Below are 17,649 nucleotides of genomic sequence, written 5' to 3' on the forward strand. Positions count from 1 at the left end.
CAGGTTGTGGTGTATTTATCCTGGGTCAGAAAAACCATTGTATATGTTGGTATTTGGCAGATTGCTTAGAGCAGCTTTGTCTGATCGAAATGTAATAAAAGCCGCATGTATAATTTTAAATTTCTTGTAGCTTCTTTAAAAAAAAAAAAAACGGTTAAAGAAACAGATGAAATTAATTTTAATAATACATTTTGTTTAACTCAGTGTATCCAAAATATTATTTCTATATTCAATTAATAAGAATAATTTTTTGAGTTAAATATAATTATTTTTTATTTTTTGATATTAAATTGTTGACACTGAGTGTGTGTGTGTCACACGGCACATCTCAGCTCAGGACTAGTCAGCATTCAGTTGCTCCATCACCGCATGTGGCTAGTGGCTCCTGTAAGACAGTTTTAGCATATTAAAGTGAAAGTGAAAGTGAAGTCACTCAGTCGTGTCCGACTCTTTGCAACGCTATGGCCTGTAGCCTACCAGGCTTCTCGGTCCATGGGATTTTCCAGGCTAGAATACTGGAGTGGATCACCATTTCCTTCTCCAGGAGATCTTCCCGACCCAGGGATTGAACCCGGTCTCCCTCATTGTAGGCTGAGCCACCAGGGAAGTCCTTCGCATATTAAGTATGGTGCTTTTAACACTTTCACCCTTTTGCTGTGGGGCATGGTGAACATGTTAAGCCTTTAAGCATCTTAATTAAGCCATTCAGTAATTACTGGTATGATTTTCATTCTGAAGAAATGCTTTTCAGGAAGTATCTTGAGCCTTGATGGTGGACCCTGAAAAAAATTATTGGTCTCTTTTTTTCCTCTGTGAAGTGGTATTAATACTGATTTTGAAAAAAGAAAACCAAATGGATTTCATTATTGGAGGGCTATTTGTCAGACCACTTAACTATGTTACATTGTTTAATTCTCACACCATTCTTGGACGTAGATATTATTATTTACATTTTAGCTAGGAGGAATTTAGCTGAGAGGTCAAACAAATAACTCCAACAGGTTAGTAATGATAGTGGCAGGACTTCACTCCATCCTGGCTCTCAGCAGCCTTCTCCCCACATGTCTGTGTTTGCAGGGCTGTGGTGCTGAAGATCAGGTTAACTCTTTATAATGATGCACACTTCCTCGGAAATCATGTCATGATGAAAATGGCGATTTGAGCATCGTAACTAAGAACAATTGGGAAAATGCATTTTTCTATAGAGAGAGTCCCATTGCTTATTTTACGTCTCTGACAACAGAATTAGCCATTTATCCCAATTTGTCAGAAGAGCCCTTAATTTCTAGCAAACGGCTAGGGCTGTGTGCCTGTCCTCTAGATTAAGCCACTTGCTTACCTCCTGCAATTATAAAAGGCTTAGCGAGGCTTATAATCAAAAGGTTCAAAGTTCTCTACTTGATCATCTGGAGATGGTCTGTGCTATAATAAAAGAAAAATAATGCCATAAGCTTTAGGTATAGGGTGAGGACAACAGTGTCTTTATTTTTCTTCTTGATCATTTCTAAATTTTGTTATGAATGCATCTTAGTTTTACATTGCTATTTTTATTTTATTGGGACTTTTAATTCTTCCCATTTTTATTTTTTGAAGTGCTTGTCACATGCTCTCACTATCCTTTCATCTGTTGTCACTTTTTTTTTTTCTCTTTTGCTTGGAGCAAATGGGGTGATCAAATGAATAAATATATATATTTTTTGATATATATATCTACTCATCGTTTCATAGTTTTCTTTCCTAGGAATTTGCTGTTTTTAAATGTATACCTTAATTTTCTTCTTCCCTGCACTTGACCGCAGTTGTACTGTTTTACTGGTTTTCGTTTCTCTTGTCATTGTCACTAATAACTGCATCTATTTTTCTGCCTTCCTCTTCTTTTGTAAAAATTGCATTTCAGTGTAAAGATTTTATCATTATTTTGATTGATCTAATTCTACTAAAAGGGTACATTTTTTCTAGTGGTTAAATATAACCTGTTTATGATAGCTTTTAGTATTACATGTATATGTGCTTTTAGAACAGATTCTGTTATCATATACTTCTGATTAATACTGTTTTGTTTTATAAATGTCCTTTTTTTTTTTCTTCTTTTTTTGAAAGTAGGCGATGCCTGTGAGGAACAGGTACTTGCTTTTTGGTTGTGAGCTGTTATTGCTGTCATGTCAGATAACAATTTGCTTCCTTTAGTCACTGAAATAAAATATTTAGGAAATATTTTGATCATTGACATTTTCAAAAAATAAATCTCTACGTGGTATAAATCTTTGTGCTTTAGTATTGTAGTTCATCTCTAACTCATGAGCTCTTAATATTAATAAAAAAATTACTGGAGTCTTAAGTTTTTTCAGGTGACCATCTACTTGAGGAAGATTTATGTTTGCTAAAGCAATGGCTGCATGATAGGTTATGGAGCAACTGGATTCATTTAAAGGTCTTATCTGTGATTTCCAGATGTGTGACACTTAGATGTTGACATTAGGAACTGCCCATGGATTTTCAGCATTGAAACTTATGTACACACAGGTATTAGTGATGAAGTAGCTTATGGCACCACTGACTACATGGCTCTATGTATGCATATACTTAAATCATTAAAAATAGAAATCAACCTGCTTCCTTGAACAAAGATCATTTACCAGTATGTAAGAGTTAAAAGGTCTAAATGGAGGCTACTCGGTGCTGGTAAGGGCTCTCGTGAATCGGTCCTATAACATGCCATTATGCTTGCTTAGGAAGACTTTACAACACTCTTCAACTGCACTGAGGGTACGAGCAGGGCAAGCTTGTTTTCACTTGTATCACTAGAGCCATGGGGTATACCTGGCACACAGCAGGTATTCAGGGAACAAAAGTTGGATAAATGAATGACCACTGAGATAATTTGGAAGAAATCTCATTTATATTATTCACTACATGTCTTACAAGCAGTTGGGAATAAACTGGGCATAAGTAAATAAGCACTTGATATGACAGTGCTGATCATAATTAAAAAAAATATTTTGTAAGGCACCATGTGGCGAGGCTAAATTCTCTTCTTTGTCTAAAATAATGTCTGCCCCACCCTTATTTCCTATGTTCCATAAATTGATACCATGGATGGTATATGGGCAATGGACAATAATGCTGCTTTGTTGTTCTTAGGAGTGAATACTAAGTTAATAGTTGTGTCAGGTATGGTGTGGTGTGACTTGTTAGTCTGTTGTGCAGGCTTAATAATAATTACCATGATCTTTAATGATAACAATTCTTAATGAGTATTATTATTGTTAATAATGATTACATTTAATAATTACATCCAATACTTATTATCTTTAATAATAATAATTAGCACATGGGAACCAGTGTCACCATTGTATTATCTTTAGAAGAAAAATCTAAATCTGTGACCTGGTAGTTTGCAGAATGTCTGCTCCCACCCTCTGCTTTCCAGATCAGAGTGAGTCAGGAAGCTTCCAGTGTCCAGGCAACAGGGAGGGGTTTCTAGAGAAACTCCTATGCATTCTATGTGTCAGAGGTCATACTCACATATGTCATTTTACACAGAGGTCTTATTTTTATTGTGAAATGCTGTCACCATGACCAGCTGATCTTCTACCTCCCCCTTCATAACTTTTAGTTTTTCTTGCAGATCCTTACTCCGTAACGTACTAATTTATGTGAATTACGTGGGGCGGAGTCCATGTTTATTACTTGTATGTTGGTAAAGCTTTGATCTTCTTTTGTCATGGCTGTGTTTAGATTTAAATGCCTGTATGACTTTTTTTTCTAATAAAAAACAGTTTATAAAAAAATCTTTAGTGAATTAAACATTTTTTAGCTTTTCACACATTGATACAAAGCAGAGAAATGTTTCAGTGACAACAGATTTCAACAGATTTTCAACTACATTAATTTGCTTTACTCTTTAGGGTGGTTTACTTCTTTGAAAACATAAGCAGAGGTATTCCTTTCCAGTGGTAACTGGTGTTAACATATAACATAGTAATTTTTTTTAAAAGACAAAGTTTCATATTTGTATGCAGACTTTGATGTAAATTAAATACCAGTTAAGACTTATGTGAGCAGAGTAGTTGATGGCCTATTTAATAATATTTAGAAACATAAAAGATACAAGAGGGGTTTCTTTTAGATTCCTATCCATTTTCTTGTACATATTCTCATAATAGCTTAGGGCCTCAAATCAAATATGCTTCCCTCCTAGGTGTCTTACAATATTTATAGACAAAAGCACATCTGATCTGAAAATACTGGTCCCATTAATAGCTAATGATAAGACCGTAGACATGAGGATGCTAGAGACAGAAGGTTTCCTTGATCTCACTTACGTGCTGGCTATAAACTTGAGGTTTCTCGGTCAGGAGACCTTGATTGGGGCACTCCACTTTTTAGTGACTAGAATCTGAGGGCTTCTGTCACTGCTTGGGGCAGTTGTGCTGCAGTCTGATGGTAATAATGAAGAGGAAAAAAATCCACAGCTTTCCCATTAGGCCTATCCAACTAAGAGGCTTGTTTAATCCAAGCCACTGTCAATCACAGATGAGTGACTTTTATAACTGTCTCTTCCCTTCTTATGATGGTGACTGGGATTTGCTTTGTAATGTTTGTGTTTTGCTCTTGATTTTTGTCCCTGCAGGTTTGATGATTCCTGTCTTTTGTGTGGTGGAGCAGTTGGACGGCTCTCTTGAATATGACAACAGGGAAGAGCATGCTGAGTTCGTCCTGGTTCGCAAAGACGTGCTTTTCAGCCAGCTGGTGGAGACTGCGCTCCTGGCCCTGGGCTACTCCCACAGCTCAGCAGCGCAAGCACAAGGTATTCTCCCATCTCCTTCTCCTCCCCGTGCCTCAGGCATGTCGTGATTTGAGGAAGAGTATGTGCCCCGAAATAATTCTCCAAACAGGGATTGGAGGAGAATGGTCACATTTAGCATCTTTCCCAAACAGTAGACAGCAGAATGTTTCATGGAGAATCTTGTTCTCTGGTTGCTTTGGGAAGCATTTGACCAGCACCTCTAGAGCCCAAAATCATTTCATTTTGCCGTTTGCATTTCAAAGTGGTCATCATAGAGGGTGTTTTTTTGTTTTTTGTTTTTTGCATTGATAGCTCTCTTATTTTCTCTAAGTCCCCAAATCAGTGTTCTCAGAGTACTCAGACATTTGACTCCTAACTTATCCAAACTTTAATATGTGATTTATAAGCTTTCAGTTTTCTAAGTTTATTCACTGCTTTGGGCCTGCAGCTTTTGTACTTTATGATCAGTTTTTAAATAGAAAAAAAAATGTATGCCTCTCGTATATTGTACTTTGTATCTTTGAAAACCTGTCTGTAGTTCTGTGGTCCAGTCATTTAAAAAATGCTCAGTGTCTCAGTGATCAATTCATTTTACTGATTTAATAAATATTAAATTAGCTTCGTTATTTCAGTGTGAATTGTACAGCACTAGGGACCTCATTGTGAACTGGTGTTGCCCATTGTTCTTTTATGCCAAATAATTGACAAAACAAGTAACAAAAATATCCCCAAACCTGAAGAATAGAAAAACAAATTTTTGACCCAATAGAATGATGTTTGTGCCGGAATGATTGAATTGTATAGATTATGATAAAGGGCAGAAGCATATGACTGCCAGGTTTTATTCCATATATTAATTTCTATCCTTACTTAACATTTGTGTATGTGCTATCGATTTTTGCTACTTTTTCAGATGAATTCCTCCTCATATACTTCCTAAGAACTGTTGGTACAATCCTCTATTTATTTAGAGAAGGAAACGAGAGATTAAGCAGTTTATAAAAAGTTACAAATATGGTGACCAAGAACATGGGATTTAAACCCCCAAGCTCTTGACTCTGATTTTGTAAGCAGATTATTACTTTTAAAATTTTTTAAAAATTAAATATTCAAATTATATCTTGGTTCTACCATCTGAAACCAACCCATCTACAGGAGATTAGGAATGTTTTCCCAAGACTCTGGGTTATTGTGAGTTGAAGTGCATGCTGAATCCCTCCACTTGGCCTGTCCGGGTGCAGCGATACATACTGCTGAATCGTAGAGTCCACTGCTTTCAAAGCAGCATGATAAAGGATGATTCATTTCCTTCTTGTGTGAGGGATTCAAGATTTGATCCCGAGCAAATTGCACGCTGGGCACCATTGCTTTTATTGCATGCTATGTGCCCAAATGAAAGAAAAGAATCCCCCCTTCTTCCCCCCCATAAACTTTTCATGCCATTTTAGGGATATTTTCTCTGAATGTAAAGGTCATTGTATCCCACTGCTTGCATCCTGGTGTGCCAGCTTCCTGTTTGACAGGGCCATCCATCTCAGTTAGCACGGCTGCTCAACGCGCCGTGAGCTCACATGTGGAGCACAGAGCACTAAGTGGCAAAGATTTGATTTTTGGCACATGCTCAGGGCAGGGGCTCTCAGGAAATTTGCACGAGGGAGCCACACGGTTCCATTCAGTGATGTGGACTGAGAGTTCTACTCACCGAGATGAGATCCACTAGCAAGAAATATGGTCCATAGTGGAGGGTTAAAGAGGAAAAAAGCCAAAAGCGAATATTGGCTTCCCCAAAGTTTTTGAAAATGGTGGTTAAAAAGGACTAAATATTACACTTTGTAAAAGTTTAATCAACATCCTGAAGGTGCTCTAGATTGCAGATATAATTTATTTTGTAGGTAAATGAAGGTATTATCTCTAGGTCCTGTACTATAATTTCACAGAGGAGAAAAAAAATCACAGTTCATTTATTTTATTTTAGATTGCTGCTCTGTTTTGGGCAAATGGAAAAACTTAGAATTGTTTATTTTGGAATAAATGTATTAGATCCTTGTTGTCATTCAGATCATCACATGTGTGCAGTTTGTGGCACATTTATTAATATTATAGACCAAACAATGCATGATAAGACAGATCATTCACATGCTGGAGAAACAGCAGAGCAGGAGGAAGCTAGAAAAGGACGCAGAACAAAATGTGATTGGCTATTCAAGGCCTGAGGTTTTATATGTCTAGTTTTCTGTTTTGTTCTGGTTTTGTTTGTTTGTTAGTTTAGGTAATTCTCTCAAGATGGAGAAGTCATTGGGTGACCTCCTAGCAAGTGCGTTTGTGGCAGAGAAACTGAGTGTTTCTGAACCTCTTCTTCCTGTGTTGGAGAAGTTGGGCCAAACTAAACTGCAGGGAGAGCTGGTTTCTTGAGCCTATTTTTACAAAGTTAGACTCTTGAAACAAGATTTTTCATTTTGACATGGCCAGAAAAGAGCTTCAGTAATTGAATTAGAATAGTATTCAGATTGTCTTTAAAAGAGAAAATACATCAGCAATGTTATTTTCAAGTGACACTCATGTTCCAATGACAAGGCCGCACACCCATGCTCTTGTAAGCGTGTTGTTGTTGTTTAGTCACTCAGTTGTGTCCAGCTCTTTGAGACCCCATGCACTGTAGACCACCAGGCTCCTTGTCCATGGGATTTCCCAGGCAGGAATACTAGAGTGGGTTGCTCTTTCCTTCTCCAGGGGATCTTCCAGGCCCAGGGATGGAATCTGTGTCTCCTGTATTGCAGGTGGATTCTTTACCACTGAGTCATCTGGGAAGTACTCTAGTGAGCATAGCATAGTCAGTTACTTTTTCTGAGAGGTCATTCCCTCCAGGTGAGCTGAAGTTTTTTTAATAAAGAATATTTTCTTATAAAGGATGATAGAAAATCTACTAAAATGTAATTCAAGAGTTTCTAATCCAACCCTTCCCCTCCCCATTTTATGGTAACCGTTTTTATTTGAAGCCAGGTATTTGGACCCAAGAGAGGATAAGAGCACAAGATAATGTCATAAACCATGGGCATTAGGCTTTTTATTGACCCAAACCCTTCAGTTTCCAGAACATATGCCATTAACTTTCTGTGATTCTCAAGGATATGAGATGCAGGATTCATCTGACCAGCTGTTTTGCATATGCAAAAAGCCTAAAGATGGCAAGCTCTTTGCTTTTCCCAGAATAGGTAGCCTTAAGAACAACCGGCACGTTTTATGTTATATGCTGAACTATGAGTCAATGTATGTGGATCAAAAGTAGCTTCCAGTCTTTTGGAAGAGGAGTGTTAACCTAGGGAACGCTATGCAGTAACCCTCCCCCTCTAAAGCATCACTCCTTTCATTGGTCTTTCTTGTTCCTTTTCATCCTTTCAGTTTTGCTCCACAAGGCTTTTGGTAATAGCCATGGACCTCTCCACATGGCCAAGAGAGTTCTTTATCCTACTGATTATGTAGCTATTCACACTTGCACGGTAGATGGTGGACTCTGGGAGGTGGCAGTGATGGCAACATGATTCCTTACTGTGTACATTTGATTAACTTGTAAATGGATATCTTTTCTCTCTCCTGCTTCCTATTTAAAATTTATTTTTAAACTTTATAATAAAATTTATTTTTGACTAGAAAATTTTATTTAAGAACAAACATGCAGAAAAATAAATAAGCAAAAATCCTTTCTGGCTGGTTTTTTTGGGGGGTGGGTCATGAGTATGTAAAAGTTACGAGTTCAGAGGAAGTGTATCAGTCACCATTTTTTCTTATGTGTATTAGAATGGTTAAATGTGTGTGCAGTGTGTGCTTAGTTGCTCAGTTGTGTCCAACTCTTTGTGACTCCATATACTGTAGCCTGTCAGGCGGCTCTGTCCAGGGAATTTTCCAGGCAAGGAGAGTGGGTTGCCATTTCCTACTACAGGGAAATTAAATGTATATGGCTGTTTAAAATGACATTTTTAAAAAGTGACACAAAAAATGCATTTAATGTAACTTGAATCAAGCAGAGTGCCAAATATAATATCAATGATATAAAATTCTACTTATATGTATAGGAAAAGACAAAGGAAATATATGAAAATATCAATTGGGTGGGTTGTGGGATTACATGGGATTTTCTTCTTTTTCCAATCAGAAAAAAATGTAAGTATGAAATTCTACTTCCTCTATGAATTCTTCTCTGAATAAGGGGGAAGTTGTTAATTTAGCCATAGGTGTGAAAACTTGTATATGATATAGATACATTATTTCCATTGTCTTTTTCAGTTTCAGATTAAAAAAGCAAAGAGCAATAAGTCATTAATGGGCCCCTGTGATGTATAAAATAAGGGTTTTTTAAAATTTATTAAAGTATAGTTGATGTACAAAGGTTTCTTGGAGTTTTAATAGTACAAGGTAACAAATTGGGCAATTACTGTTTGCCAGACACTATTCTAAGAGATTTACATGTACTCACTTATTTAATTCTCGCAACAGCTCTTGAAGTAACTTAAATGTTTCCCATTTCATAGATGAGGAAACTGAGGCAAGTAAAGAGAGGGAAATAACTTTCCTTGGGGCACAGGACTAGTGGGTGGAAGAGCCGAATCTGAAGCCTAGTTAAATACCTCCTGAGTCAGAAGCCTCAACCATAGGTTTGTCCAGTGACAGCCCTGATCACTGGAAATGTAGAGTCAGGGTAGGAGTCCATTCTTCTGTAATTCTTGTTTTTTTACTTTTTGGACATAAGGCCTAAAAGGCAAGACTTTTGGATTTGGATTACTCTTACATAATGATTTTATTTATTTTGTGACGATTACATATATTCAATAATGATAAATTGTATATATTTCACTTCCGTAATGGAATGTACAGAAATATTTCTTCAAGATAACTGAGACAGATTTCATTAAAAACAAGAGCCTCACAAAATTGTTTATTGACGCCAACTCCTAAAACTATAAAGAGGGCCTGTAGTAGGTATGTGGACTTCCCAGGTGGCTGAGTAAAGAATCCACCTGCAATGCAAGAGACACAGGAGATGTGGGTTTGAGCCCTGGGGTCGTGAAGGTTCCCTGGTGGAGGGCATGGCAACCCACTCCAGTATTCTTGCCTGGAGAATCCCATGGACAGAGGAGCCTGGTGGGCTGCAGTCCACAGGGTCACAAGGAGTCGGACACAACTGAGCGACTAAGCACACATGTACATGGTAAGTTACATAATTCAAATATACATTTCTTTCTTATGAAGCTAAAATGATTCCTGATATGCAAGTAAAGCATATTTCTCAGCAATTCTCATCTTCAAATTAATTAATTTAGTAGCATGAAACACCTACTGTGTATCAGTCGTTCTAGGTTCTGGGGGAAAAGAACTGGAAAAAATATCTTGCTTTCACGGAGCTTATACAAGAAAAGTTTAGTATATGGATTTCTAGTTAGTTTTTGCCTTGTGAGCTCAGAAACATTGGATATTGAGGCTCAGAGAATAGAGATGCATATAAAATTTGTTTACTGGTTGGTGCTAATTTTTAACTAAATGTTTATTTTCTTCCTGAAAAACACTTGAGAATATCTCTTCTTCTTGTTAGCTTTTGGAAATAGACGTTGAGGTGGGAAATATGGGTTACAATTTCTAGGAAATCCTTACTTGGTTTTACTAAGGAAAGCTATTTATTTGTCTCTTCTGTCCATTGCTGTCTTCATTTAAAAAACAGCCCTAATGTTGGCTTTGCTTTTCTTTTGGCCTTACAGCTAGGTATGTGGGATCTTAGTTCCCCTACCAGGAATTGAACCCATGCCCTTTGCAGTGGAAGTGCGGAGTCTCAACCACTGGGTCATCGGGGAAGTCCCTGGCTTTGATTTTTATTGGTGAAACTCTTCTGTTCTCACAGGCCCATTTCTTCAGAACACAAGGGTGGCACTAGTGGTAGGCATTTAGTTAATGTTAGAAGAGTGAACAAATGAAGATATTTATTACCCTGGAGAAACATGCATTCTTAAAAAGTATCAGTTTACTGTCTTTAATTATTAGATTTGGACTCATGAACTGGAAGTCATTTTGTTTTCTTAGAGTGATACATAGCACAATGGGAAGTTGGTAGGAATGCTGTAAATATTTTTTGAACATTTATTAAGATTCATTTTTGCTAAACTGTTTTCATAAGGAATTTTTATGTGTATATGAAGTTGTGTGTGAAGTTGGTTCCCATTCATTAACTTGCTGTTTTCATCAGAAGTGAAGTATAATTTGACTCCTTGTGAAAGTGTGAATGGGTTAGTTGCTCAGTTGCCTGACTCTGCTATTCAGGGACTGTAGCCTACCAGGCTCCTCAGTCCATGGGATTTTCCAGGCAAGAATACTGGAGTGGGTAGCCATTCCCTTCTCCAGGGGATCTTCCCAACCCATTGATCGAACCTGGGTCTTGTGCATTGTAGGCAGAGTTTTTACTGTCTGAGCCACCTGGGAAGCCCCCAGTTTGACTACTTATTGTTCAGCTATTACCGTTTGTAGATTATCCCATGTCATCATTCCATAGTGATGTTTTGGCTATGCTTGGTGTGGCCAAACATTCCAGTCATAACTGTTAGACTCAAAGAGGTAGTTATTCAAAGGGTACCTAGGGGATTGCTGGCATCTAAATTATTCTGATCAGAACTTAGAGATATTGTGTCAGTGTTTACGTAGACCTCATCTGTTTGAAGGCATTGTATGAAGGGAGAATAATTTCAGCTTACGAACGATAAACAATGATAAGAATATACAGAATAAGATTTAAAACCAGAGCAGTGAGAATATTTATATAAAAAGGAATGGAGTGGTATTACTTTATATTTTATGTTATATAAAATAAATGTTATTTTATATATATTATTCCTTTATTATCATATACTTTCTAGTGGGTTAGTTCTATAACATACCACATATTGGGAAAACTTTACATAGAATACACTTTCATATATAATACATACAGAGTTGAGAGTGTATTAAATACTCATGAGCTCATCATCTAGGATCAACAATTAGCAATTTATAGTCGATTTTGTTTCATCTGTGCTTCTACCCATTCTTACCTCTCTCTCCCACTGGATTATTTGAAATAATCCTAGATGTAATATTTTGTCCATAAATATTTTACTGTCTTTTAAAGACTATTTTAAAAACAGAACTACAAGTGTGATGCCTAAAAATAAAAGATAATAATTCCTTAATGTAAAATATCCAGTCAAGGTTCAAATTTTTCTAATTTTTTATATCTATATATATATTTTTAGTGTTTGTTTATTCAAATTAGAGCCATACAAATCTACATACTGTATTTGGTTGATGTGTATCTTAAGTCTTTGAATCTATGGGTTTCTCATTCTCTTAAATTTAAAACTTACATTTGCTGCTTTAATTCAGAATTATTTTTATTTTGCTAAACTTAATGAAAGCCCCAATTCTATAAATGTAAATATTATGATTTCAAATAAAAAATTAATAAGCTTAATCATGACCTTGGACAGGAATTCAGAAAAATCACTTTTTTGAGACACAGAGAAAGAATGATTAAAAGACATATGTTGTCTAAAGCTGAAAGGTTTTTCATGCTCTGAAAGTTTGACATTCTCCCTACTGAAAATGTTTTAAATGATCTCTTGCCTTGTCTGTCTTAGTTTCTTTCTTTGGTTCACTCTCTCTCTTTTTTTCCCACTTTTTCTTCTTTAATTAAACTCTCATGTTTGGGAGACTCTCAGAAGTTTTTTCTTTATAAGGGCAATGTTGGAAAAAAGGTGCATATTTAGAAATTTTAGGCCTTGGAGCAAACTTTTAATAAACAAGCTGCTTTTTACAAAATTCTGTGGCTCTCAAAAAAGAGCTAAGAAAGCTACCCCAAATTGCTGTTAACCATGTTTCAACCCTCATTAGAGCTGGATGGACCAAAATGTAAAACACTGGCTGGGCTGACACAAATCTCTAACAAGCCCCCATGCTCTTCCCTCCTCTACTACGTAAAATTAAGTATTCATGTATATGTGTGTGCATATGTATTTATTCACCTGCACATAGCAAAACCTGAAGCACTACTTTATCACTAAATGCTAGGGGAAGAAGAATGCTCATCTTACTTCTTTGTCTGTTATATACTTAAAAATGAATATCTGTGTTTATATTTCTGTATTTCTAATTTTTGTTTATATTGTCATAAGTGTTATTTAAAATACATAAAAATGTATTTATGACTCATTTAAAGATCAGCTGATGGAATTGTTGTGTGTATGTAAATTTGTAGAGAGTGAAGACCCTATCCAATTTGATTTGCAGAATGCCTAGCTGTTAAGTAGGAAGTGTTTGATAAAAAGTGTTAAGGGCAGTGAATTAAAAAAAAAAAAATCTGATCTCACTTGACACCTGACCTTGAAATTTTTGCCAGAATGTCCAGTGGAAAAAATCATTATTAGTGGAAATCATTCATTAAAGACAAAACTAGCTCATTATTTTCTCTATTATGAGGGACGGGTTTAGCAATGTTTGCAGTTATGTTTTATTTGGGGCGGTTGGTCATGGTGACCATTAGCTTTGATGTATTTTTTAAACTGCTTAAAATCCTTCTTTTTGCAGTTTGGGCATTAATGCCTTTGACCTGGAGGGGAGTGATCATCTTAGTTCTGCGTTTTGGCATTCATATAAAATGATCCAGGTTAAAGAGATCGACCCACAGTGATATACAACTTTTATTTAATAATTAAAGTATGTCCCATTAAAAATATATAGCTTTTGAGGAGTTATGAGTAGGAAACCTACCATCTAAAATTGGTGATACTCTGATACAATTTATATTGTGTTTAATTTTTTATTCTATTCCCTTCAAAAGTATAACTGTCATTTACTAACGTATAGATTTAAAATACAGGGTAGTCATTTGCTGAAGACCCACTCTTTTTGTGCTTTAAGAAGATGCAGTAGCAATTCTGTGAAAGGAACTCATTTGGTAAAAAGCACATTCATAAATGATACAATAGACAGTGCTGGTACCTTTTGTGTAGATCCTTTATATTTAATGCTTTTCATTGATAACAATTCTCAGTCTTGATGCTATACCAATCATATTTAATAAAGTCTATTTTGACATTCATGATAGTAAAAAATCCTTGGCCATAGACATTTTGTAATATTCAAATACTTTTTAAAAACTTTCTTTTTTCCCTTTTTAATCTGGATAAGAGCTCTGTCATCTAATTCTTATAATTTCAGTTAATTCTTCGTGTAATTGTGAAATTTCAGAACTGTAGTTCCTTTTTCTTCTAAAATTCGTATGCATTTTACATTTATACTTTGTCCAAATTTTCTCAGATACAATATAATTGTATTTAAAAATTTTTATGGGATATAAACTCTGCAACAAACTCTTCATTCATTGTGTAGTGTCAGTTGGTGGGAAGTTTATTTGTAATGTATGTAGACATCTTGGCACGGAAAAGGAGCCCTGCGGTGTCAGGGACCTCTTCTGTCTGCTGTGTGACGGAGCTCAGCAGTGGTTGTGGGAGGCAGGCTTGCGGAACAAGCATGCAGTTGACCGTTTGGTCACTCATGAGCTCCTTGGTTTGGTTTTTGAGATGCCAGATAGATTTCACATGATTGTGATGAGCATTCAAAATTCAGTGCTTTGAAAAGCAGTGTTTTTGTTGTTGTTTTGGAGTTTTTTGATAGTAGCTTTGAGAGCTCTAAAGAGTCTTACATCAAGGTTCTACTTGCTCAAAAGCAGTAACTAGCAAGATTATTTGTTTGTCAGTGCGGGAAACAAAGGTTTTTCCCTGTCTGCCCCTGTTTGGTTTGAAGAAATGTCACCCAGGACAGAAGAGCAAATCTGCGCTACTGTTTTACAAGCTAGTTACTCAGGTTGGAAAAGATCGCTGCAGGCTATATGCAAATAGACAGTGCCCAAGGTTTCTCTCAGCTTCCAGCTCCAGCTAGTCAGAGAAATGCATCCAACATATTTTTTCTGTCAGTTTTGTAAATCAAAGAATGAAATGCTGGAATGCTCATAGCACAGTCAAACCTCTGTCCTCAATGATGTGGCTCTACAAGGCCTAATAATCTCCCAGGTGAAAATCTGGGCCCACCATCCTGGGAGCCAAGTTAAGAGGACAGTCTGTTCTTATCAAACACTTTGACCAGTTTTACCGACTTAAGGTGATGGTTCTTGAGAATATCTGCTCCAGAGCCAGAATAATAAATACAAAATTCAAGTGTCATGTTTTATTATTATGAATACAGTGCTTCCTTAAGGGAAGGGGGAAGTTTCTTTGAAAGGGGGTCTCCTTTAGATACTCTGCAAGGGAAAAGAGAGATTAGAATTATTTGGAAAGGAAGTACTTTATTAAGATCTTAAGTCTTTTAGAGCATGACTGGAAGAAGTGTAGCTGAGTTTTACTGCGCCCCTTTTATGGAGAGGAACACAATGCAGACATTTTTGTTTATTGTTGTTATTGTCATTTTTGTTATTTTGTTTATTTGCTCAGTCATGACCAACTCTTCTGTGACACCACGGACTGTAGTCCTGCCAGGCTTCTCTGTCCATGGGATTTCCCAGGCAAGAATACTGGAGTGCGTAGCCATTCCCTTCTTCAGAGACAATGCAGACACTTTTGAAGATTATACCTTAGTTTTGTGGCTCTCTCACAGACTGTATCATTCATTCACTTAACAAATATTTCTTGAGTGCCTATTATGTGCCAGGCATTGTTCTAGGTGTGGAGGGCACAGCAAAGAACCAAACATATAATGCCTCTGCTGTCAAGATACATTCCAGTAAGGGAGATAGAAAACTATAAATATATAAAAAAATGTTAAGTAGGACCTGGCAATAAATTAATGCGTATGTTGATCCTATTTTCCCCATCTTGTCTAGAAGGAAGTTTTGGCAAATTTAAACTTGTGGAAAGTAGCCATTTGGCCAGAACAGAATTGAAGCTTTTGAATGGGGTTTGAGGATTAAAAATAAAATGATGTAGGTGCCTAAAAGGGTAAGCCTCAGTTTTCTGAAAAATTCACCTATTTGGACTATTCATGTTTGGAATAGGACAAATGAATACATCAAAATTAGCTTAGATTAAGCCATAGTTTAGTTTTTGTGAGGGAAACTGAAACGTATGGAATAGACATGCTATGAATATATTAATAAAAATATTATTAACTAATTATTAACTAATATGAAGTACTGCTGCTGCTGCTAAGTCACTTCAGTCGTGTCCAACTCTGTGAGACCCCATAGACGGCAGCCCACCAGGCTCCTCCGTCCCTGGGATTCTCCAGGCAAGAACACTGGAGTGGGTTGCCATTTCCTTTTCCAATGCATGAAAGCGAAAAGTGAAAGTGAAGTCGCCCAGTCACGTCCAACTCTTCATGACCCCGTGGACTGCAGCCTACCAGGCTCCTCCGTCCATGGGATTTTCCAGGCAAGAGTACTGGAGTGGGGTGCCATTGCCTTCTCCGATATGAAGCACTAATATTTATTTAATGCTTCTTATACACCAGCTATAATTCTAGGTGCTTCACATGTAGTCTTTCATTCAGTCCTCATACTAACTCCTATGAAATACATGATATAATTGCCCACAATTTACCAATGAGGAAACTGACATTCAAAGAGGTAAGTAGCATGGCTGACGGCAAAAATTGGCTGCATAGAATGTGTACTTAACCAATTTCCCCCTCTGTGGCATTATATTTCTAGTCTGCCAATTTAGTTTATAATTCAAACTAATAGTAACTCTATTATACAGGCATAAACCAAAGATTGACATTTTGGAATTGGTAACTGAACATATACATGTTTAAATTGAGCAGGGAGCTTGTTATGAGTCTAAATAACAAAATTGAACTTGCTGTCTTGGGATGGCATTTTATGAGAACTTATTTGTGAGACTCCCATTTTTGTATATCTAAGCTCTTTACAAACTTATAAATTTAAAAAACAACTTTTTCTAATAACAAACCCAATAACAAACTAGTGCTTGTTAATTATAGAAAACTAAAAAAATACAGAAAAAGGAAAAAGACACCACCCACATGTCAGACCAGTGACCGAGAAATAAATGTAGGTAACATTTTAAGGCACTCTTCTTTAGTTATCTTTCTTTGGTCGCTAAGTCGTGTCTGACTCTCACAACCCCATGGACTGTAGCCTGCCAGTCTCCTCTGTCCATGGGATTGTCCAGGCAAGAATACTGGAGTGGGTTGCCATTTCCTTCTCCAGGGGATCTTTTGTTATAGTGCAGGGCATTTTTTAAAATAGTTGAGGTCACATATGCAATATTTTAATCTGTGGTTCATTTAATATTATAATATATAATTTGCATATTCTTTATTATTATTTCTAATATCATATAATAGTGAAGTTTTGGTTTTCAAAGTGAATATGAAAGATTTATTTTCTTTTTATGATCTGGAAGGATTTAGGAGTGGTCAGTGAATTAGGAGGTGTTAAGTACAGATACTGTGTCTAGGCCATGCTGGACCATCAGAGTGACCAGCTCTACTGTTCATGTGACAATGTAGATACCCTTTGAGAATGTTTTTTTCTAGGTTAGTTCATTGCAGTGACTTCCTTGGCAATCCAGTGGTTAAGGTTCCACCCTTTGAATTTAGGGAGTGAGGGTTTGATTCTGGTCTGGGAGCTAAGATCCTGCGTACTATGAGGCCAAAAAAAAAAAAAGTTTATTGTAGGTGTTTTGGCATTGACCTCCTTTCTTTCTTACCTCTGCCTTGTGGTAAAGAGTTAAGTTTTTTAATGTGGGAGAAAAGTTAAAAGACATTGTGTCATTCAGGAAACCTTAGTTAATTGATTGCATATTTTGTTTTTATAATAGTCTCGTTCTTGC

At 36.5% G+C, this 17,649-nt stretch overlaps 1 protein-coding gene across 2 annotated transcripts in view; it reads left to right on the forward strand.

The window, feature by feature from the left end:
- The window catches only part of SATB2 (SATB homeobox 2), a 200,436-nt gene that overhangs the window by 21,408 nt on the left and 161,379 nt on the right, over window positions 1-17,649 (forward strand). For both annotated transcript variants that reach the window (XM_086366667.1, XM_086366674.1), the window contains exon 3: window positions 4,634-4,810. In XM_086366667.1, coding sequence (XP_086222793.1) covers window positions 4,634-4,810 — 177 coding nt within the window. The remainder of the gene's footprint in view (window positions 1-4,633; window positions 4,811-17,649) is intronic.

The sequence above is a fragment of the Bos grunniens genome, chromosome 2 (assembly GCF_055505025.1).
Source record: "Bos grunniens cultivar Pamir isolate PY7600 chromosome 2, Bosgru_T2T1.0, whole genome shotgun sequence".
In the NCBI taxonomy this organism is placed as follows: Eukaryota; Metazoa; Chordata; class Mammalia; order Artiodactyla; family Bovidae; genus Bos; species Bos grunniens.